Source organism: Larimichthys crocea, chromosome X (assembly GCF_000972845.2).
Source record: "Larimichthys crocea isolate SSNF chromosome X, L_crocea_2.0, whole genome shotgun sequence".
Taxonomy (NCBI): domain Eukaryota; kingdom Metazoa; phylum Chordata; class Actinopteri; family Sciaenidae; genus Larimichthys; species Larimichthys crocea.
The window spans coordinates 29,557,883-29,581,467 of record NC_040020.1 but is presented as its reverse complement, the minus strand read 5'-3'; the positions used below and the strand labels follow the sequence as shown (position 1 = coordinate 29,581,467).

The window sequence follows — 23,585 nt, the reverse complement described above, 5'->3', positions numbered from 1 at the left end:
TAAGACAATTTGTGAGTTAATCCGCAAAAAAGCGTCTAGAAGAAAACACACTGCAGTTTGTGAATCCTGCAGTGAAACACTTAACCTAAAGAGATTTGGAGAATATTTGCTACATAGTTGAGCTATACTGTCTGGTCTTAGTCTTGACAAGGTCTCAATCTGTCTTGGTTTTGGTCTTAACTTGGTCTGAACTTGGTGTCAGCACACTCTGGTCTTGGCATACTCAAATCCATCATTTAGTACACAGTACGCAGTACCCACTGATTGAGTATGTCGTACGTAGTTTGTTGCCTAAGTCTTTACCCTAGTAAAGCATAAACCCAACTGAGAGGCAGTCTGATTGCATAAGGTCTCACACTTGAACGTCAACTAAATCCAAGTCATTCGATAATTCGTACTAGCTTGAGACAGTCCAGAACCACGGAATAAACATGATCATGTTAACTTGATAACTACGGGCACGTTAGAGGAATAGTTTGACCTTTTGGGAAACAGTTTTATTTGCTTTCTCGTCGAGAGTGAGCATGGATGACGGTGAAGATGGATAACAACCTGCTGGAGGTGATTAACCTAGCTTAGCAAAAAAAGGCAGATTTTGTGTTTGTGATAAGATCAGAGTTGGTGTGGATAGAGCTGATGGTTGTGTATGTGCAGTAAGGTTCATGTAGGGCTGTCATGGGGAGGTTAACACCATATACGGCAAGCATAGGCCAAAGTAGAGGTCTTCACAGGTACACTTGATTTCTGTTAGCCCAGTGAGGCTGGGTACAGCATGTTGTCATGAGCCACATTTTGGAACAAAATACGAGTAGGTTTCCCACAGGTCCACTTTGGTTTCGGATTGTTAGTGAACCTCTGGATCTAGACAGTCCCTGATATCCAGCCCGGACATGCCATGACAACTAATATATTGGCCCAAACTTAGTGAGTCCTGCCCTCTAATGGTCTGAGAGGTGCACAACACTTGTATAACATGAAAAGATTTCGATTGATTCAACAAAAGATTCAAACATCCCTGCAACATAAAGTCACCTTGTAGATTAAAACTAAAGGTGACGGTGGTTTTGTCGTGACTGCGACACATTTCTTTTGTTTCTGGAGAATACTGCCGACTTAATCTGTTCTGCAGAAATCAGTTCACACTCTTCAGGGTTCCTGCACATGTGGAAAGGTTCAGATGAAAAATTTGGCGACTTCCAGGTCTTAAAAGCTATTTGCAATTGCGAAAGATTTTGGGAAATTGTTTTCTGATGTCCTGTCATCTCATACTCTTGAAGTTCATGCGTAAAAGTGATGAAATAGGTCAGAGAAACATGAAACATATCGAAACAGCAAGGAAAAAAACACCTTCCAGTTTGGATCTTTGTGCAACTGTGTAGGAACCCTGACAGCATAGACAAAGTTTTCATTCATATTCACACACAAACACAGATATACAAAGACTGTTTTTAGACGATAAATCAGAGTGAAGAAGATTTAATTTATCACGCTAACAGAAATGAGGCTTCCAGCTCCAGAAGCAGGGGTTCTATCCCTGTCTATCTTGTCAGTATTGTGAGAAAAATTAATTTATATACACACACGTTTTTAAATCTGAACAGAGGGTATCAATAAATCACTAATCATGTCACAGATCACGAGAAAACTGAGCCGCGAGACACTCATGTATGAAGACTGTGAGGACTGCCAGAAAAAAGTCGAGTCGCCCCAAACTTCTTGATGTAAATATGCAATGCCTTTTTTTTCTTGGTCGTTAGTGGCATCTTGACAAACGAGACATAAACATTTTTATTTTCCTGTGTGACTGTACTTCAAGCTTGCTGATGAGAATAGTGACCGAAAAAATACAACCACCACCACCAACGACTCAAAACCTGCATTTAAGAAAAAAAAATCAAAAAGAAGAAAAAAATAAAGGCCGTGTCAAAGACTGGACCCTTCCATTGATTTTATTTTTTTGTTTGTCCACGGGTTGATGTACCAACTCGACTTATCGTCCACGGAGGATGTTTCCATGGAGACAAACCCCACCCCCGCCTTCCTTTTGTCACTGTGGTTCCCGAAATGATCGACTCCTGAGTTCCTGAGAGGACATCACTGTAACTGTGGAGTCTGCACTGTCATTTCTGTTTCCCTTCACCCTCTTTAAGAAGAAAAAAATATAAAAAAAAAAGTGGGACCATGGCTGACTTTTATTTATTTATCTTTTTTTTTGCAGTGCTGGTTTCATCGGGTTGTTCCAATCCCATCATCCTCTGCTCCTTCTTCTCTCCTCTTTTTGTACCATAGTATTTGTTTTATTTATGTTTGTCATTCTAGGCAGTGTTACCTTGTTTGTCTTTAAAAAAGGCACCTCTTGAAAGTCGCTGAAGGATGATGATGATGATGATGATGATGATGATGATGATTGATGATGGATGCATTAACTGAAGTCTCTTTTTATTCTTCTTTTTTTTTTTTTTTGGATCGTTTGCTTGTTTGTTTTCTTACCAAAACATTAGGGCAAGAACCCAGTAGTGGACTTGCATTGCCGTGGTAGTATTTATTTTGAATTAAATTAAAAGAAATACATTTCAGGGTTTCTGCTGTCGTGACTCTTTATTTTTTAAAAATCTTTTTCTGCCCTTCAGAGGGGACGAGCATTTGAGCTGCAGCGATTAGACAATTAATTGATTCAGCTGATGATCAACTATTGAATTAATTGCCAACTACTTTGATAATTGATCCAGTGTTTTGAGTCATTTTTTAAGAGAAAGTATCCAAATTCTCTGATTTCAGCTCCTCAAATGTGAATGTTTTCTGTATATTTTTGAGTTGTGGAAGAAACAAGACATTTAAGGATGTCACCTAGGGCTCAGGAATCAGCTATCCACATTTTTTGACACTTAAACATCTAATCAGGAAAATCCATTAGGGTTATGGTAGGGCTGGAGTCTATCCTAGTTGACTAAAGGCGAAAGGTGGGGTACACCCTGGACAGGCTCACATAGTGCATGTCTTTGGCCAGAGTACCTGGAGTGAACCCACACAGACACAGGGAGAACACAGAAAGGCCCAGGAACTAGTTTGAACCTTCTTGTCGTGAGGCGGCAGTGCTAACCACTGCTCCACTGTGCCGCCTGAAAGTGACTGACAGATTCATCGATAATGAAAAGAGGAAATGTACTTCATGCTTCATTCAACGGTCGGGGCAGGGACCCATCAACGACAGTTTTGTCATTACACATTTAGAATAGCATGAAAAAGTATTGAGATTCAAAATGATTTAATGTGTTATTGTTTTGCTATGAAAAATAATTTGCAGACACTTGACAGGTACGGGTAATGGTGAACTGCTGAGGTATGGAAGTTGTGCCCCCACCATGCAACAATAACATGACAACAAAAGTTGAGGCGATACATTTTTATCTTGAAGTGTGTTGTGGAAATATCAGATTTATCTAATATTTTATAATTCTGGCCATAAAAACCTGGAAGATGCTGATCATACAACCTGCTGCTGGGTAACAGGATTGCATAAGGAAAGTTATGTCCTAAATTTGTTACTGTACAGCACACTTTAGGTTTAGGTTCTTCTTGTTTCACCTCTGTCCACAAACTTTATTTAAAAAAACACAAACAAACTACATTTTGATGTTGTTGAACAAAATAAAACTGTTCTGCTGTAATGAGCATTACTGCTTCATTTGGTTGCAGACTTACAGTCGAAACTGATCATAACAGAAAGAGACCACTAGGACGTGTTTTCCAGTCGTACAACTGAACAAATCCAGAACTAAAACATGGACAGACCACAAAGCAGCAGCAGCAGAAGCAAGACTGCGTGACTGGACTTCATGTTTCACCTCCAACCAGCTTCTACGCTGTTTGTTTTCAGCCTAAGACACTCTGATCCTGGTTGAGGGTTTGGTGTAGAGCTCAGTGAGATCAGCCGCCGCTGCCACCAGTTCACTCTGGTATGGACGGAGGCCAGTCCACATCCACAGACTGAGGGAGGAAACACACACAAACAGCTTACATTCAATATTGTTGTTAACTGTTTAGGGACATAATCTATCAGTGACAGAAGTACATTTCTGAAGGAACGATAATCTAAGATTCTGGTTTTATTTTCTCATCCCACCTCCACATCCAGCTCCAGGATGTCTGTATCTGTGTTCAGCAGCTGGCACAGGTTGGGTTTGGTGCGACCAAAGTCTCCGTGGACAAACTCTTTGATGTAACTGTTGCCAGACGTTCAGGAGCATTTTGTGATCAGAGGTTCAGTAAATCTCATGTAAAGTACTACAAAATTGTACTTGAAGGACTAGATTAAGTAGCATCTAGTGTTGTAGTTTCTCCATCCTAGCATGAAGGAGAACGGCATGCAAGAGAGGCTAGAGCCAGTGTTTAGTTTGTCTGTTCTGGGCTACTGTAGAAACACGGTGGGTCATCATGGTGGACCTGCAGCATCTGTAGATGTAAAAGGCTAAAGTAACAAAAACATCACAATTCTTAATTACAGGTGATTATACACTAATGAAAACATAATTATGAATATTAGATTCTGTAAATAAATAAATCTGACACACTGGACCTTTAAGTATGGTACTTGAGTAAATGTACTTGTACGGCATCAGGCTGCTAATGTTTCCACAGACTCTTAATCTCGATTATCTACTCATAACAACTCATTTTATGACTAAATAATTATTCCCAGCTGGAGAAACAACAGACTCCATGTAAGGATACGTCCCGGCTTGTGTCTTCAACCCTAGGTAGAAGTGATGAGAGTCCAGGAAGCGGGTGTTCATGCTGTGGATGACTCTCTGACGAACGGCCAGCGCTCGCCGGTGCAGGACCCTCAGAGGAGTCTTCTGATCCAGAGTGAGATCCTGATGGGATGAACAACAACCGGACTGTTTATTTTATATCCTAGTCGACAGTTTTCCTGATTCTCCAACTATAAATTCAGTACCTGGATCTCTAACGTCTTGACTCTACATAGACAAACTGACCTTGATGTCGTCGATGAAGCTGATGTCTTCCCTCTGAATAGGTTTCTGAGTCCAGATGAGCGCCGTGTATGACTTTGTTTTCTCCTCCTCTCCCTCCTTCATCCGACCCATGGCCTCTCTGCAGATAACAGGACACGCAGCTCAGTGTGTCAGCTGTCTTTTAAAATCATTTAGTGTTTTATTTCAGGTTTAAACGCAGCTTAGTGTTACAGTTTCTCACCTGGTAACGATCTGCAGGTCTCTCACCCTGATTTTGTCTGAAGACTTGTTAATGGTCTAAAAAAACAAAACAAAAACAAGGTGAGTTGTCGTAAAGAACATGTGAGGTCATAAACATTGCATGTTTGTAACTTTTAACAGAGAGAAAGATTAAGAGTTAACGTGAGCTTTGCAAAATACTATGTCCAACACTGCAGTCTGAGTTAACTATCACAAAAACTACCATGGAAATTGCAGTAGATATTCATGGTGAGCTAGTGATGCTTTGTTCCTCTCTCTCTCTCTGTATTTGGAAGATATGCATACAGTTACATTTCTCCTGATTGCTCCACACATATTTGACGTTTCAGCTGTTCATTGGAAGCTTCAGTGCGTCAGTGTCATCGTTTATTCACCAAGTCTGTTTTCATTTTACTTTTTCTTGATGCACCAACTTTCCGACCTCTCTCAAGTCTAAAAACTTGTTTGCAATAGTTTATTTTGTTGATTTCCACATTTTTTTAATGTGCATAAAATCAAGTGAATGGAAATCCATTGAGTGAAGTGTTGTGTGTCAGGTCTGTGAGGTGAATGTTGGGGTCTGACCTCCTGTAGCTGCTTCATCTCTACTTTGTTCAGTCTGGATCTGTGAGGATTCAGCAGCTCCATCGCAAACGGACGACCTGACAATTAAAATAAAAATACTTCATTCGTCTCATTTCAAGTGACAAAATCTTCGGTGTGTGTCAAAATCTTACCGTTTCCAAGAGTCCGGACGTCCACGTCCTCCCTGCCAGATGAAGAGAAATTAAAACCTGTAACAAAACAAAAAAGGAGATTATCAGGACACATTTACTATCTGTTTATTGTTAAATTCAATGTTCTGAAACAACTAACCCTCAAACTCACCGCTGGCTCTGAAGGAAGACAGGATGGCCGCTGCGATCAGCTCCTCCACCGAGGACTCCATCCTCCTCTCTCCATCGATCACCCAAGGAGTCTGAGGCAGACTGCGACAAAACTTGTTGTACCTCCCTAAACAACAGGAAGAACGTCAGGATTTTTGAACGACTTTTGATTCTGAATTTAGACCAAAAAAAAAAAAGTTAAAAAGATTTTCTTTACCTGCCACAAAGACAGACACGTGGAGGCACTGGATGTCCTGAGAAATACAACTGCTGGTCGGATACGCTGGTGGACAAGGGTAGTGTCTGAAATAAACAACAACAACAATAATCGTCTCTAACAGCACTTTTCGGGAAACTTTTTATACATCAAGAACCGAGATATAAAAGTGATACTTACTTCAGAAATTTGGCGTCAGATATCTTTTCCAGAGCTTTGACCACCGCCATCCTGGTGAACACCGACTGAAGATGGAGAAAGAAAAAAAAGACACTTTAATTTAAGCATTCATAGCTGTAATGCTCCCTGATGTCTGTCCAGTAACAAACTAATTTCATTGTATATTGTTGTTATTGTTATTTTTAGTCAGTCACAGTCCATAAACACTAGCAACAGATGAAGTTATTGAACGTTCATTTTCCCTCAAATGTTGTTAAAATCCATGTTAGAGGGCACTTCTGCTTGCCAAGATAATCCATCCACCTGACAGGTTTGACATATCAAGATTCTGTTTAAACAGCATCACTATCACACAGGCAAGCCATGGACCATCAAAATAAAAGCTCACTCTAAAATGTGCAATGAACTATGACTCCATCACAGAAGACTACAGATACCATTTGACCAAAGTCATGAGTTTCATGAGCACACCGCCCTCTCTCGATGTGACTGTGTGGTCAACGGAGGTGTGGCGGGCATTTGAGAATGTGGAAGTACAATCTGTAGTTTGAACAACAACAGTCTTTGCAAATTGGGGGAGACATTGTTAATTCTCATAAGGATATACTGTGATGAAAGTTTCCCTTTAACACCTTCACTCTGCTGTTTCCTCACCTGTTTGTTCTTGGTGGGTTTGAAGCAGTCTGGACATGTTGTTGCTCTACAGGAAGAACAGAAAACAAGAGGCAGACATTCAGCTTCAAAGGTCAGAGGTCAGTTTAGAGGTAATACTTTTATTCTCTCATTGATCTGTACATCAACTCCAAGGCAAATGCTTGCTAATAATGATCCCTAAATTCAATTTGAATTCACCTCAAGTTGCATCTGAGTTTCAGAAACTATAACATTACAGCTTTGTCTAGATCTTCAGAATAATTACAACGTACAGGAAGTGGCAGTCGGCGTCAGTATCTGGGTGAGTGAACTCCACACCGACCTCGAACGAACTCTGAAAAAACAAAACACAAAGTCAGCTTCATCTGGGAATTTAATGCTTTTAAAATCAAGGTCTGGCTGTGAAAACAGAAAGCAATTTTACTGTTGACATCTTTGCCCTTGAGCAAGGCACTGAAAACCTGACTTCAATTAATAATAATTAAAACATCTTCCTTAACATAAACTTTTTTTTCCTCCTCTTTGTGAGGATCACCTACTCTCGTAACCACGGCAACGCCCCCCAGCTCCTTGGCGACCTGGCCCTGCATGATCCACTTGAAGGCCTCCTTCACCTGGATGACATCATCCTTGTCGAGCGCCATGCTCTTCTCTCTGAGAGGACAAACAGAGTTAAAGCAAAGTACTTGTGACGCCCGACTGAACGTGTGGTGACGTTTAAAAATGTAGCAGTCAAATTTCTTTACCTCAATTCCTTCTTCACATGAAGCCAACAGGAGTGCTGCGGGATTAGAATAATATCTTTAAAATAGCAATAATAAAATCATGCTATGGAACTTAAAATATTCACTGTGGATTAATCTGCTGCTGAAAATAGTCCCTGTTTGAGTTGTTGTTAAAAACTACAGTGAGCAGCTGTTTTTGGATATTTCTAAAGCCTTTTTAATGAAAGTAAATATTTGTGAGCTGGTTTTAAAGATCTTAACCCAAAGCTTGCTCCAGAATGACTGACCCCGCCTTTAGACAATAAATTTGGTAGATGATAAACAGATTAAAAAAGACAATAATCATGAGTCATCATACTGACCTCTCGTACACACAGCTGAGCAGGCAGAGACACAGACAGCACCAAGGTGTCAAACTCATACTTCTCTGCCTTCACCGCCTCAGCTATCTGTGGACAAAACATCACGTTTACGTCAAGCGTGATGCTGTGACAGTGTTGGTGTGAACGCAGTGAATGTTTAAGGGCACACTCACCTTTACAGCCTGAGTGTTGCCACACAGTTCCTGAAGGATTCCCAAACACACCACGCACACACGCGACTCTTCATCCTTCAGTTTGAGCACAGCAGCAGCGTCTTCCTCTGACGGAGCTTCAGTCACACTTGGCTCCAGTTTTGCTCTTTTACTTGGTGGATCTTCAGATGTTTCTGATGCTGCTGCATCAAGGGATTTGTTGTTTCCTTCTGCGGACTCTGCTGCTGTTGAATCTTGGGATTTGGTGTTCTCTGTATTGCTGATGAAAGCCTGAAGTTCCTTGAGTGTATCCTGTGTAAGATGAAATATGATGCATGTTTGATCAGTAAGCCACATTATGAAGGAACATCAGCCACTCTGAATCATTTATGAATGAATACAGACGGTGTCCACGTGTCATCAAAGCAGTAGAAGTCTTACCTGATGGGGCTGTCGGTAGGCAGCCTGGACGCTCACACAGCAGAACCTGAGGATGCAGCGAGCGCAGCAGCCGGCCGACAGCAGCTTCTGGATGACGGGTTTATCCTTCTCCTTTAATGGCAGCATGACTCCAGGCTGCAGGTGCAGAGATATTCATTAGGAAACACAGCATGTTCACCCACATTAGTGCCGGAATGATTACTTCAATCGAATAATCTGCCCAAGTGATGATTGTTAAACTTTCTTCAGTAATAAATCATTTTTAAGAAAATTAAAAAAATGAAAATGTAGAGGTTCAGGGTAATGTTTAGAGTTGAACTTGAGGATGTGATGTGACGAACAAGTAATTATCTTTAACACTTCAATCACTGATCACACAAGTATGTAGTTCAATATAACTGAATCTAAATCAAACGCTGGTGATATTTTATGTTTATGTGAATGTCTGTTTAGACTTTTAATAGACTGATGAATCATCCAGGCTGATATTTTGCTCAGTATTAGCTACATTGACCCAATAAGTTAACATGACTTTGCAAAAAATGAATGCCAATTATCAGTGTCTCCATTACAAAATAAACTTGTCTAAAAAAAAGTCTTTTTACGTGGTTACAAAAAATAGATGATCTTCCCAAATATGAGGCTGTACACTCTCACGTATCAATATCATCAGTGTCTGCATCACTTATATTCTACTGCTTTTTCAACATTTGCGTGTTGTACGTATATTTAAACATGCTTTACTAACCTTAAGGGGCTATTTAAAGTTTAGTTACTCTGCATTACACTCAGTCAGAACAACAACAACCATGAGCTCATTTTTCGTGGCAATTCTTGCTTCACAAAAGGAGACTGAACAGGACATTTGCTTAGTATGACAGTGACAAACATGTGAGGGCACACATGATGATCAGAAGCTGGAGCATGTTTGGTCCCAAACCTCTGCTGTCTGCTAAGCTATGTTCGCTAACACTGAGCTGTTTTGGAGCCAACACGAGAGGACGTGAAAGAAAACTGTTGTGAAACGGTCGAAACAAACCTACCGGACACGGAGATTGGTTAATCCACGCAGATATAAAGTGTAGAAACCAGAAAAGGCTCCGTTACTTGTTAACATGTTCATCAAAAACGCTTCTTCTCCCCTGATGCTCCATCGTAAACAGACACAGCTAATCGACCCAGATCAACTTAATGTGAACAATCAGGCTTTCGCAACAAATATGAGACTGCAGCTAAGCAGCTTTTTGATAACCAATCAGATTAACCTGTGAATTAGATACAATTAAAACATCTTTATTATAAAAAATCAGCGTGATCGAGCTCTGTCTCATCGGTAGTCGACGCCTTCGGTCTGGAGACGTCATTTCCAAGCGCGAGCCCGCTGACAACCGGATCCTTCTCCTCGCGCAGCAGCCGGTCTCTCTGGAAGCTTCTGGTCGGCACCGGGCGGGTCCGCACCTCTAATCCGAGTCCATCCTCAGCCGAACCGCGGTGTTTCAGCCCCGCGGCGCATCAGTCCTCTTCTGAAGTCTTCCCTTAACATTTTCCACCGATTATAAAGTCGCGATGCCCGAAGCGAAGTTTGCAGCGAGAGGCTCAAACAAAGGAGGGGCGTATGTGGACCGGGACAAGCCGGCCCAGATTCGGTACAGTAACATCTCAGCCGCCAAAGGTAAGATTAGAGATTTATAAAGTGGTTTTAACTGCCCCAAAATCTCACCTGTGTCACGGTGTAACAGGGCCGGGCTGGGCTGGCACCGTTACTCGTCAACCCTGAACCTGCTCCCAAATATAATGCAACAAAGCACATCCTGTTATATGAATGATTAGTTTAGATTAGATATACTTTATTCATCCCACCACGGGGAAATGTCCTTGTTACAGCAGCAGAGGAAAGTGTAGCATACAATACAGAATAAAAAAACCCACAATAAACAGACAGAAATATCTATAACCTACACAATAAACACGAAAAACAACCAACCTTCAAAACAGACAAGTACTGAGGATAAGGGCGGCATGGTATATAAAAAGAGTATTGTAATGTAAAGTGACCATAGTGTAAGAAATATTACAAATATGTTAAAAAGCGTGTTTTAATATCACGTCTCGGCACATTTCACCTCCATTTTGCTTCTTTCATTAGATCAACATGGACAATCCTTTCTAAAAACACACCGAGAGTTTGGTGTGGCGTTCCTCTTCCTGCAAGATGCTCATGACTCGACACAATCTCAGCATTATCCAGCTCAGTAGCCCAAAGTGCTGCAGACTATATATGGCCAGAAGATGCACTAACATGTGTAAAGCTGAAGGAGGTGGCCTGCAGTGTAGGGCTGTTGTAATGTCACTTTGATTTTAATGGGTAATGTTGGAAGCTTGGCGTTGTGAATTATTGATGTGATCGCTTCATTTTATTATGCTGAAACATACACGTGCAACATTTGCTATGTATACTAAAAATATCAAGGCCAACCTTTATTGTTAGGGAGCCTTTAAAACATGATGTTTTGTTTGCTTTATACCTTAATACTGAAAAAAGAAATTGTGCTTACTCATGCGTCACCTGCTTGTTTGACAGCTGTTGCAGATGCCGTCAGAACAAGCCTGGGGCCCAAAGGCATGGACAAGATGGTCAGTAAACGGATCTTCAGGCTAACTTCACGTCTTACTCTTGGAGATGTAGACTTATTCTAAAAGCAGGTGTTTGTTGTCGTTTGTTCCAGATCCAGGATGAGAAAGGTGACGTGACCATTACCAACGACGGGGCCACCATCCTGAAGCAGATGCAGGTGCTCCACCCGGCAGCCAAAATGGTACGTTGCTCCAGCTGTCACTGTCTGGTGCACCCCGAACATGAACACATGCTTTTTATGGCAGAATTTGGAGTATCAAACATGTCGCTGGTATTTTAACATGAACTAATCTTCCTTATGTGTATTTCAGCTGGTGGAACTATCCAAAGCCCAGGACATTGAGGCTGGTGACGGCACCACCTCTGTCGTTGTGATTGCTGGAGCACTGCTGGACGCCTGCTACAAACTGCTGCAAAAAGGTAAGAGCTGTAGGAAACCCTTAAAAATTAAAATACATTAATGTCATTATTGTAAATGTTTATCTCTGCAATTGTGTTTTGCTGTGGAGGATAAGTTGGGGAAGGTGAAGGCAATTTGAGCAAACTGTAGGAGAATCGCTTCAGTTTTTGGGACCATCCACCTGTTTTCCTGCACATTTTCCATTCACAAATTAAAATCTGGAAACACTGGAGATTGAAAAGTTGGCACATTTAATACAGATAATGTCTCTGTTAAATCAGTCGTACTTAATTGAAAATTATATAAAGCTAAAAAGGTCAACAAATCTTTACATTTTAAAAGTTGTTTGATCTTAATGTTCAATACAAAAATCTAATTTTGGTGTTGAATTGTTTATATTTTGTCCCCGCCAGGCATCCACCCCACCATCATCTCAGAGTCCTTCCAGAAGGCTGTGGAGAAGGGCGTGGAGGTGCTGACGGGCATGAGCCATCCGGTGCAGCTGAGCGACCGCGAGACACTGCTCAACAGCGCAACCACATCGCTGTGCTCCAAGGTTGTGTCCCAGTACTCCAGCCTGCTGGCGCCTATGAGTGTGGACGCCGTCATGCGGGTCATCGACCCAGCCACAGCCACCGGTGTCGACCTGCATGACATCAAAATCATCAAGAAGCTTGGGTGAGTGTGAGCGCCAGAGTCACAAATCATTTACAATCATATGCTATATTCCCCTATAAGTATAAAAGTGACTTTAGGTCCACTCCTGCCTGCATTCAAAGTATTTGATTGATTTCCACTCTTGTATTATTAGAGGGACCATTGATGACTGTGAGATGGTTGAGGGTCTGGTGCTGACCCAGAGGGTGGCCAACAGCAGCGTGACCCGTGTGGAGAAGGCCAAGATCGGCCTCATCCAGTTCTGCTTGTCCCCTCCCAAAACTGACGTGAGTCACCTGATAAATAGCTCGAGCTCAGCTCTAAGCAGCTTTTTGTCTGCTCTGTTTTATGTTGGACTTTATTGAAGGGAAAAATCCATCTTAATCTTTTTGTACAAAAAAGACCAAATGTTTGTAAAATAAATTGATCTTAAGTGCAGTGAAGTGAGTTCCAGCATTATGCATTGAATCAGACAAAGCAAACATTTAAAATCTTAATTTCTAATTGTAATTAGCTTGAAATCATTCATTTGGACTACATTGATTTCACAATACAATCACATCATAACAATATGTGTCAACTGAAAGACGAGTGAATGATGATACTGAACTAAATAGAATAAAGCGCTCTTAAAATTCTGTGTTTCCAGTGATCATAGTTATCCCAAAAATAAAATGTCTCAATCACCCTCTCTCTTTTTTTAAAACTCCTTCCTGGAGCCGATAAATTCCCGTCATGGTCTTTTCTTTCCTGACCACCTGTGTGTCTTTGGCGTGCAGATGGACAACCAGATCGTGGTGTCGGACTACGCCCAGATGGACCGCGTGCTGCGTGAAGAGCGCGCCTACATCCTCAACATGGTGAAACAGATCAAGAAGGCTGGCTGCAATGTGCTGCTCATCCAGAAGTCCATCCTCAGGTACTCAAACACAGCTAACGATGAGAACAGACACTCATCAAACTCGAGATGTGTACAGTAAACATGTTTCATGCTAACGATAAACTGTCCTGTGACAGAGACGCTCTGAGTGACCTCGCGCTGCACTTCCTCAACAAAATGAAGATCATGGTGGTGAAGGAGATTGAGAGAGAGGAAATTGAGTTCATCTGCAAGGTGAGCCTCATCAAAATATTTCAGTGTTTCAGACTGCACAGAACAGTACTGATCACTCTGATTGTCGATGCCTAATTTCTGCATATAAAAATAATGTTCAAGACATTTCTTGTTAGTTCTTTGCAAATAAACCCATTGTATGACAGTAAAGTGAAATAATGTCTTCCCTCTGCTCCAGACTATTGGCACCAAGCCCATCGCCCACATCGACCACTTCACTGCAGAGATGCTCGGCACAGCAGAGCTGGCTGAGGAAGTCAGCCTGGACGGCTCCGGCAAGCTGGTCAAGGTAAGAATCATTCAAAACCCAAAGATGTTCAGTTTACTCTCACAGAGGACTAAAGAAACCAGAACATATTCAAATTTAACAAGTAGAAATCAGAGAATTTGGATTTTTTTTTTTTTAAATGATTCAAACATTTAATCAATTATCAAAATAGTTGCAAGTTACTTTTGTAGTTGCGATTAATCGACTAATAATTGCAGCTCTAGAGCTGATATTTTGGCAGTTTTCTGATCAAAGACGCATCACACTTCACATACGTTAAAACTAATGAGACAAAATATGAAACATCTTCAGAGTGAGACACCGTGGTGTAACACTTCCAGTAAACATTTTGTGTTGCTCCTTGCAGATCACAGGCTGTGCCAGCCCTGGGAAGACTGTGAGCATCGTGGTTCGTGGCTCCAACAAGCTGGTGATCGAGGAGGCAGAGCGCTCCATCCACGATGCGCTGTGTGTCATCCGCTGCCTGGTCAAGAAGAGGTCAGTCATTTCACGAGCATGACCGAAAAGTCATTTCTAAAGCTGAAAGAGAGAAAAAACATTAACTGTCGAAATAGATTTTTTGGGGGACGTTGACAGTACAGGCACACGTAACCTCTGACAAAGGCGCTCTTGCATTGTTCATCCTGCAGGAGCGTAACAAACTGAGGAACAGTAATGTGGAAAGCTCCATTTATTTGCTGGTTGTGTCAGCAACTTGGCTGTGGCGCATTCACACATAGATAACAAGTGCAAAAACTTCTTACACGATGTCTGATCATTTGACTGCTCGTGTTTCTTGAATTATTGGACTTGGTTGTAGCGATGTCACCATTTTTCCAGGTTTAAGGAATTAGCTTGCCTTCCTTTTGGGTAGATGTAATTTAAACCTCTTCTTCGTTTTCCTCTGCCTCTCAGGGCTCTGATAGCCGGTGGTGGCGCTCCAGAGATCGAGCTGGCTGTACGTCTGGCTGAATACTCGCGTACTCTTGGCGGTATGGAGGCATACTGTGTACGGGCGTACAGCGACGCCCTTGAGGTGATCCCTTCAACGCTGGCCGAGAATGCCGGTCTGAACCCCATCTCCACTGTGACGGAGCTCCGCAACAGGCACGCTCAGGGAGACAAGATGGCCGGCATTAATGTCCGCAAGGTCAGCTCTCCTCCTCCCCTTTCATTACATCTTAACATTAATTAGTGATATAGCACTGATATTACTATATTGGGCTCACCAAAGGTAAATTACATGCAGTGGTGCTACAGCATTAACATTATCACACACATCCCAGTATCAAGACTGATTTGACTGACTGGTTTACTGTGTCTGTGTCTGACAGGGAGGAATCTCCAACATCATGGAGGAGCTGGTCGTGCAGCCTTTACTGGTTTCCATCAGTGCTCTGACCCTGGCCACAGAGACAGTCCGCAGCATCCTCAAGATCGATGACGTGGTAAGACTCAACATCTGAAACTGTATTAAATCATTTATTTAGTCTTTAGTCATGTTGTTGATAAATCTGAGTGCAGTGTAAGGTGAAAATCTGTTTTGTTTTATTAACAGGTGAACACCCGATAAACGATTTAAGTCTGTCCAGTGAGTTCTGTGCACTAAGCCTGCTCGTACTGCGAGGGATCAGAGGACGTCAGTCTGTTCAGATTTCCGCTGTTGTTGTTACGTTACGTAATTTAATAAAAAAGGCTTGTTTTTTTTTTTGTTGACACTCCAGCTGTTTTGTGTGTGATCTTTTTTCTTTTTTGGATAGTCCTAATGCTGTTTCATATTTTTAAACCATAAAATGGCTACATTGTTAATGTTGTGATTTAAACAAATGGCCTTCTCAATATGTTTGTAAAAACAGATTAGCATGGAAGTGAACCTGAAAATCTGAAAGATTATTCTGCAATTGTTTCCATATGGGTACATTTTTACCTTGTATATCATTTTGCTAGGCTTTGTTGAACAATAAATTAGTATAATAGGATTACAGATTCTTGGCATATATCTGTGTAGCAAACTGACATACTAAAATTAGGAATAAGATTTTTTAAAACTTTATTAAGACACTACTTAACCAGGATTGCCTTACTGACATTAAAAGTCTGGTAAGTAACAGGCAAAGAATATAAGACTATGCCTCAAAATCTGTATTTAACAAAATTGCAATTATTAAATTAAAATAAAAGCTTATGATGATCCCACACTGGGGAAATTCACATGTCACAACAGCATGTGTACACAAGGTGGATAAGAAAGGTATAGAAAAAGTCATTTAGTCTCAAAGTCTAGCATTCTTGAATAATACAAATAAACTAAAGTGAGCAGATATTCTTTAGATTTTAAAACCATACATTTCAGGGACTTGTAGTATAGCTGGGATTTGATATAAAAAGCATTAATGGTGCCAGTATTGTACACTTGTGTTAATCAACAGATTTCCCCATTTCCCCTTAATTACAATCCATACATATCCACCTGTGATTGGAGTTCAACTCAGTGTCCCAGATTTTAATGTGTTTTAGGGTGTGAAAACATAATTACGATGTAATATATAGATACGAATTATTATGCTTTTAATTTCACCGCATATTTGCATTTCCGGTCACTACGTCACTTCCTTCCCAACCAAGCTCCGCTCCGTTGCTAAGGCGCCCAACTGCTGCCTGGATACCGACCACAGCGTTCAGCACGCGGACAGCGACTCTGCATTCACGCTACTGACTTACCTCAAAAACACCTGATTATTTTCGTACATTTATTTATATAAACTGGGACAAGTAGTACGAAGACATGGCGAATGCTCACCGGACAAACGTTCTGGTCACTTCGTGTTTGAAAACGCCGGTAGACCCGCACACCAAAGCCCCGTTAGCTTCATACGAGAGGGAGAGAGCGCTTCCGAGCGCTAACATTACAAGTCATGCGGACAACCGGGACTACGAGAAGGAGGTAAAGACAAAAACACAATAAGGAGTACTAATGATGGTCACATTTTAGTTTAAAACACCATGCCAAGTTAAATACTTACTCAGTGAGGGAATGCTAAAGAAATCAGTCAAATGAAAGCAGAACTAAAACTAAATTAACTAGTACTAATTAATGTTTTTACCTCTAATCTAATCTTCTCTGCACATTGCTAATGCTGTTAACTACACTGTAACCAGTGACTTTGGATCATAAAGATCCATTTTGTCTGCACAGGGTGGAAAAAGTGAGTTGGAAGTGGTTTTATGCCTTTTTAAATCACTACCTATCTTAAATTGGTTCAGTCACGCCACTGCTTTAGTATTTAATGTGTTTTCCCTCCCTTTCATATTACAATCCTGACAGTTCATTCAGTTTTTTAAGTGAAACAGACGCTTTCTGATCATGTCCAGTAAACAGGCCATTGACAGTTTCAGGTTAGTCCATGTGGTGGAAAGGATTTGACCTGTACAATTTGTTGTCTCGACTATTTTTGGACTTCCGTCTTGACTAGATTACCAGACGCCACATTCAATTTATAATCCCATAAACTTAATTATTTTTTGGACAACAACACTGCTGTCCTTACATGCATCTTGCAGGAGCTGACTATCTATATATACATATATATATATATATATATATATATATATATTATAATGTGGTGTGTGTGTGTATAATATATATATATAATATATATGTGTGGGTGTATATATATAAGAATGTATATGTATGGAGAGAGAATAAGAGTTGAGAGAAACAGGAAAGGCAGGGCCAGACTCGAACCCAGGCCACTGCGGTAAGGACATATGACAAGGTACATGCTCTGCAAGGTGAGCTACCAGGGCACTCCTCATTTCGCTTTTGACAAACACCTAATGATGATGTGAGCAGTCATAGAGCCAGACATCTGATGCAGAGTGTGTGTGTGTCAGTTGAGCTCTTTCATGGTAAGCTGCTCTTTGTGCTCCACCATATGGCCAACGCCACGTCGCTGCTGCAGCAGGATAATAGGCTTAGTCCTGGAGGAGCCTGAGTGTCTGCTCCAAGACGCGTGGTGCTTAAAAACAATGTCCTGCAGCCAGGATAAAATAAAACACTAGTCAAACAGCTTTGAAATAAATACATTAGGCCACATTTCATATCATGTATACATTTTATAACGCATCAGTCAAATCACATACTGTTTTTGTTTTCCACCCTTCAAAAGTCCACTGTTACAATTAGTTAGTTAAGATTTAGATAGAAAGTGACCGCTGATTAGAAAATGAGCTTTACGTGACATTCGACCTTTTCAGCTGGAGTATGAGGACACAGGCTCTGATTTCTGTGATGAGGACTGTCTGGGAAAGAGCGGCCCTCTCCTGTTGACTGACTACAGGGCAGCAGGAGACTGCCTCGACCTGAGTGAGATCTTCTTCTCCAATGAGGAGTACTACAGCAAGCTGGAGGAGCTGAAGAAGGCCCACCTTCGCACCATGGCTGAGCTGGAGAGCATGTATCGGCGAAAGCTGCAGCTCAAGTCCATGGAGCCTCTGGACATGGCAACGCTGGAGACGGGGCACAGGTGGGTGGATAATGTGTTTGAGATATCTGCGTCTTCTGCAGCCACTTTAGTATAACAGATAAATGGAATTATATTGCTGCATTGAAAAGTGGCATTTGAAAAACTCCAGAGATAAAGTCATAGTTACTTTGAATAATCCACAAATTGTGCTGTCTGCAGTTTTCACTAATGAAATCTCAGCAATACATATCTCAAAACATTTAAAAAACAAGCATTAGCTAATATCTCATCTAATTAACAGACATTTCCACAACAGAAATTCAGGTTCAAAACTCTTGTTTAATTTTGTTGACAGATTACAGTCAAAGGTTATTACAGAGGGAATTTTGGATATCTCTTTTTATCACTATCATAAATCAGAAAATACTCTCAACAGTTAAAAGAAAATAATTGTTCTTGTTTTGTTTGTTTGAATAAATGAATAAATTGTTGTATAAATCAGATTATGGATTATATGAACAGACCCCTCTGTTCCTGTAGTTATATTATACAAGTTTATTTAAGCTGAAGTGATTAATTTACAGAAAATGATTTGTTATTGAAATCAAAAACTTAAAAAAAATAATAATATAAAAATTAAAAAATATCAAACATTTGCCAGTTTCATCTTCTTCAATGTGAGGATTTGCTGCTATTATGTCATTATAAATTGAATAGCTTCAGATGATTTTGAGGTGTTAATTTTGAGGAATTGTGATGGGCATTTCTCACAATTCTCTAACATTTTACAGACAACTTGGTCAGTTGGTTGAGGAAATAATCAGACAGATTAGTTGATAAAGAATTAATCTGCAGCATGAGGATGTATATGTTGCCTATGAGACGACATTTGATTAGCTTCTATCATGAATACCAGCTCAAAATTTGACTTGTTAATGGTAATTTATTAAAGAAGGCACCTTTTCCCACTACAGTTTACTTCATTGTGATATGTCGAGTTTGAGTGATAGTGAATATTTGTTAGTTAGGTACTTGTCATGTTAATAATCATTGATTATCATATCATTTTTCATTGTTAGGCTACTGTGGTCAAACAGCAGCCCAGCAGCTTCACGCCGTTTGAGGAAGTCACAATCTGCTGCTGAGCTCAGGAGAGGCTCCCGGCAGTCAGACGCTTCAGACGAAGATGAAGCTGCCAATAATGGTGTGGAGAAAGGCCTGCTGTTTTCTCCGAAAGAACACATCAAGAACATGTGGCAGGACTTTAAACTGTCCCCTCACAATCCTCAGATGTCATCCTCGCTGCACAGCCTGTCGGGAGACCAGAAGAGACAAAAGGGAAAAGGAAAGAAGAAGCAGGGACATAAAGATGAAGAGCAGGAGCACTGGAAACACAGAGTGACTGTCCCGAAACCTTTTCAGATGACACTGCGTGACGCTGAGAGGCGAAAGCATGGCATAAAGACACGTTCAGAGATCGAACTGGAAAACGCAGAGCTGCGACGACAGCTAGAAGAATTGACAGAGTGCCAGAGGAAGTTCCGTGCCAGCCCCGTACCAGCTCATGTTCACCTCCCGCTTTACGAGGAGCTGCAGGAGAGGAACGAGGAACGACAGCGAAGAATGAGAGAGAGAGAGGATCAGTATCTTCGAACCACCCAGAAGCCCTTCAGCTTCCTGGAGAGGGAGCGACTGAAGAAGGAGCAGAAACAGCTACATCACCTAGAACCATCTGACCAGGAGAAAGTCAAACCCTTCAAGGCCAAGCCTGTGCCCAAGGCAGTGTACGCAGCAGCATCAGGAGATCAGATGAAGGAGGAGGAGCTGTATCGGTCTATCAAGACACAGATGAGAGCTCAGGAGATGCTCCACAGTGCTTCAATGCCTTCCAGCATGCTTGCACGACGACTCAGCGAGCGCAAGAAGACCAAAAATGGCAGCACTGTAGCTGGAGGAGACAACTTCTCCCACAGGCCCCATATTAACAAAGAGATACCAGACTTTGACGCCAGGTATCGGCGCTTCCAGAAACACCTGGAGAAAAGAAAAGAGGTGAAGGCCACAACTGCATGCGAACCATTTGAATTGCGGACATCACAGATCCCCTCGCACCGTGAGCGCATCCTGGCCGACATCGAGAAGGAGCAGGGCAGCCCTCGGATACAACGTTGGCCTTACATCAGCCCCAGGCCATCTCGGACAGCAAACTCAAGTCTCTGTTCGTCCCTCTCTGGTAGCTTGGAGCACCTGCCTGCCAAAGTCACAGATGCCACCAAAAAGCGCTATGAGGCTGTGAGGTACCATTTCAGCACTCCAACTGCTTCTACCATTTTAGTTGATATAGAGCCAGCCTCAGACATTTAGACATCGAGACCTCAACGGTTGCCTTCTGTGTTTGAAATCCCCAAAGGATGAATCCCTGCAGTGTGCTTAGAACCCCACACTCACCCAACAAAACAGTTTTTATACCTCTTAGCCGATTGTTGCACCCATATCCTCAACTGTCTAGCCCCCGCCCTCCTGAAGTCCCCATCCATCCAAACCTTCTGTGACCAGATTGTCTCCCTGAGTAGAAAGGTGCTAGAGCAGAAGAAGAAGGCCGAGGAGGAGGAGGAGCGGTGGAGGGAAAGGCAGAGACAGAAGGAGAAGAAGCTGCAGAAGGTGGTGTTAAAACGTGCCCAGGCCAATGACCCCCACCAGGCTCTGTCACAAACACACCAAATCAAACTCAAAGAATTCAGGTACCCTAAAAAACAACATGACTACAGCATGACGTGAACTGTTGTTGAATTGAATGGGGCCATCTATAATTCTGTGCTGTCTGCAGGAAACAAGAGCTTCAGCGCAGGAAGGAGTACCAGCAAGAGTTTAAAGAGATGCAGCAGAGGGTGAAGGGGAGGCCGCTGCTGTTGGAGCAGGTTGCACAGGTGAACATCGACCTGAGCCTCGATTAAGACAACACGGGTGTCCATGTGATCATTGTGACAAACCTGAATATAATATGCATAACTATGTTTTCAGTTCAGTTACACCTTATAAAATGAATCATTATTTTTACATAACCTTAGAATTAGCCTTTTATTTGTATATATGGCATGGGGCGAACTACACGGCATCCATCATCAGTAGCCCAGATGGACAAAGGTCAAGCAGACCACGCTTCACCACTTAGTTGCTGAAGTAGCAGGAAAAGAAGTAACAGAAGAACAAAAAGATGGATGTGACGTAGAGGAAGAAGAAGAAGTGTTTGCTAGCACTAATGGCTAACGACTGTATTTTGTGTAAAAAACTACCTTACAACACTGTTACACTGCTGGACAAGCTACTGTTCATTGACCTTTTTCTGGCAAATTTTTACTGACAATGACTGATATCAATGACAAGAGAGTTCAATTTCTAGATTGTAGCAGCAAATATATCTGAGTGTCGTGCAACCATAAGATGAGAAGTTGGTTTTGAATAAGAGTTGCTGGTAATTCAGAAAAAAACAAACTGATCTGACACAATTTGAAGGAACGTTGAAGGACTACAACCTCAGAGTGCATCTTTTCATAACTACAAGTGTTGGGACGCCTAAATCTCTAAAATTCAACATAATATAAGTATGTGAGTGTGTTATTTTAGCTTTGATTACCATGTTGTTCTTACATTTACACTAAACTTTCTGCTTTGATAACAGATGAATGCCAAACAGGCAGCTGAGAAGCGCTACACCAAAGCTCTGCATGGATGTGATCTGACTGAAGAGTTTATTGGTAGCAAAGTGGGCAAATCAGCTTTCACACGCAAAGCCTCTCCATCGAGTGACAGCAAACAGAGGTAAAAGTGTGACGTCATTGTAGTGCAAACTACACACTACGCTAAGTTTACTGACCCGGCCAGTCTGACGCTTAAAGCAAAGAACACTGAAAGTATGATAGAGAAGAAATGTCAGGGAAGGATTGCAGATTAATGAAAATAAGGTGAAAATTTTGTGTCAAGCCAGTAATGATTGTCATACAAGAGGATTTTAAGTTTAAATGTGTTGATTTCTACAAGTGAGAGTGTATGTAAAGCATCTGTTTGTATTCTGTTTTTAAAAGAACTATGTATAGAAAGTTATAAGCCATATTTAAGGCCTAACGGTCCTTCCTAACGGTGTCCTTCTGTGTGTTAGTGACCAAGAGGAGTCAGACATGGGATGCGAACCTGTTCACTACAGAAAAGTCTTCCTGGATGATGAAGATGTGGAAGTTGATCCAGAGGAGAAGGAAGGAGGGAGTGACCAAGCTTCATCAAACCATTGTGATGGAGACGACACCAACAGTCATCAGTCAGATCAGGACGATCATGGAGGTGGTCAACACTATTCAGATGAAAGTTATCACTACTCAGACGATCATGAGAATTACTCAGACAACAGCGAGTGTGACGCAGACACTAAACAGCAGGAAGCGGCGGAGTGATGCCACCTAACGTCATGCTATAAGTGGACTACACCATATCTATGTTCATCAAGTGAGGAGGAACACCGAAGATGAAGCTTCTTTGCTAAAATTATGTTATATTTTATTGTAAATATTGTGAACATAGAATGGACAATTTGATATCTCTGTTCACTCCTTAATAAATACTAATTATTTTACCCTATAGTGAGAAGTTTATTCAGGTTTTGGACATTTTTGAATCATCATCATTTTACATTATTATTGACAGTTGTATGTTTTCACAACTGTAATTCACACATTTAAGGTGACTATGAAGTTTGATACTTTACGCTTACTTTCATTCAAGGGTCCCTGTAAGCCATCACAGAAATGGTGTGTCAAATTCATACTTCACACTAACTGTATTCATTCCATACTAACTCTACAGTTACACATTTTAGCATTTAGTAAACAAAAAATCAACAAACCTAAACATTTTGTACTAACAGGAAATGATACAATACAGCAACATCAGATGTCAATCAAACTACAAACTAGTAATGCCACTGAAAATTAAACTTCACAAATAGACAGCAATATGTTTTTCTTAAGATTCAATACTTGTCTCTGAAGGTCTTTTGTCATTACATGTTAGCCCTGGGCTAAGAGTTGATAACTTAGCCCCTTTTCCCACACACATTGTTAACCCAAATCCTAGGCTAATGATGACACACTTTAAAATGTTTAAGGTGAAAGCTTTTTTACAATAAAACCAAAAACAACATCTCCTTTGATTTTCTGTTTT

At 41.2% G+C, this 23,585-nt stretch overlaps 3 protein-coding genes across 4 annotated transcripts; 2 read left to right on the top strand and 1 right to left on the bottom strand.

Annotated features, from left to right (window-relative positions):
* Positions 1 to 1,814: 1,814 nt before the first annotated feature.
* Positions 1,815 to 10,619, bottom strand: pus10 (pseudouridine synthase 10). Of its 2 annotated transcripts, none has more exons than XM_027282933.1 (18): positions 10,555 to 10,619; positions 8,835 to 8,969; positions 8,415 to 8,705; positions 8,242 to 8,328; positions 7,901 to 7,935; positions 7,694 to 7,808; positions 7,427 to 7,488; positions 7,155 to 7,200; positions 6,501 to 6,565; positions 6,321 to 6,406; positions 6,105 to 6,230; positions 5,954 to 6,010; positions 5,802 to 5,878; positions 5,218 to 5,273; positions 4,998 to 5,115; positions 4,732 to 4,874; positions 4,124 to 4,223; positions 1,815 to 3,987 (listed from the first exon to the last, which is right to left on the bottom strand). In XM_027282933.1, the coding sequence occupies exons 2-18, from the start codon at positions 8,958 to 8,960 to the stop codon at positions 3,949 to 3,951; spliced, it is 1,629 nt and encodes a 542-aa protein (XP_027138734.1). In that variant the 5' UTR covers positions 8,961 to 8,969; positions 10,555 to 10,619; the 3' UTR covers positions 1,815 to 3,948. The 2 variants fall into 2 exon arrangements, with proteins under 2 accessions (XP_027138734.1, XP_010728595.2); XM_010730293.3 differs by lacking the exon at positions 10,555 to 10,619 and adding an exon at positions 9,878 to 10,063 and having other exon boundaries at positions 1,953 to 3,987.
* On the top strand, positions 10,238 to 15,631 carry cct4 (chaperonin containing TCP1, subunit 4 (delta)). The gene is made up of 13 exons (XM_027282934.1): positions 10,238 to 10,506; positions 11,416 to 11,468; positions 11,561 to 11,650; positions 11,781 to 11,889; positions 12,283 to 12,547; positions 12,681 to 12,813; positions 13,306 to 13,445; positions 13,544 to 13,640; positions 13,819 to 13,929; positions 14,276 to 14,406; positions 14,824 to 15,058; positions 15,243 to 15,356; positions 15,467 to 15,631. Exons 1-13 carry the CDS (start codon positions 10,401 to 10,403, stop codon positions 15,479 to 15,481), a joined length of 1,599 nt encoding a protein of 532 aa, XP_027138735.1. The 5' UTR covers positions 10,238 to 10,400; the 3' UTR covers positions 15,482 to 15,631.
* A 902-nt stretch (positions 15,632 to 16,533) lies between these two features.
* Positions 16,534 to 22,991, top strand: fam161a (FAM161 centrosomal protein A). The gene is made up of 7 exons (XM_019259722.2): positions 16,534 to 16,852; positions 18,166 to 18,434; positions 19,454 to 20,671; positions 20,948 to 21,115; positions 21,202 to 21,301; positions 22,054 to 22,193; positions 22,531 to 22,991. Exons 1-7 carry the CDS (start codon positions 16,694 to 16,696, stop codon positions 22,817 to 22,819), a joined length of 2,343 nt encoding a protein of 780 aa, XP_019115267.1. The 5' UTR covers positions 16,534 to 16,693; the 3' UTR covers positions 22,820 to 22,991.
* Positions 22,992 to 23,585: the final 594 nt, after the last annotated feature.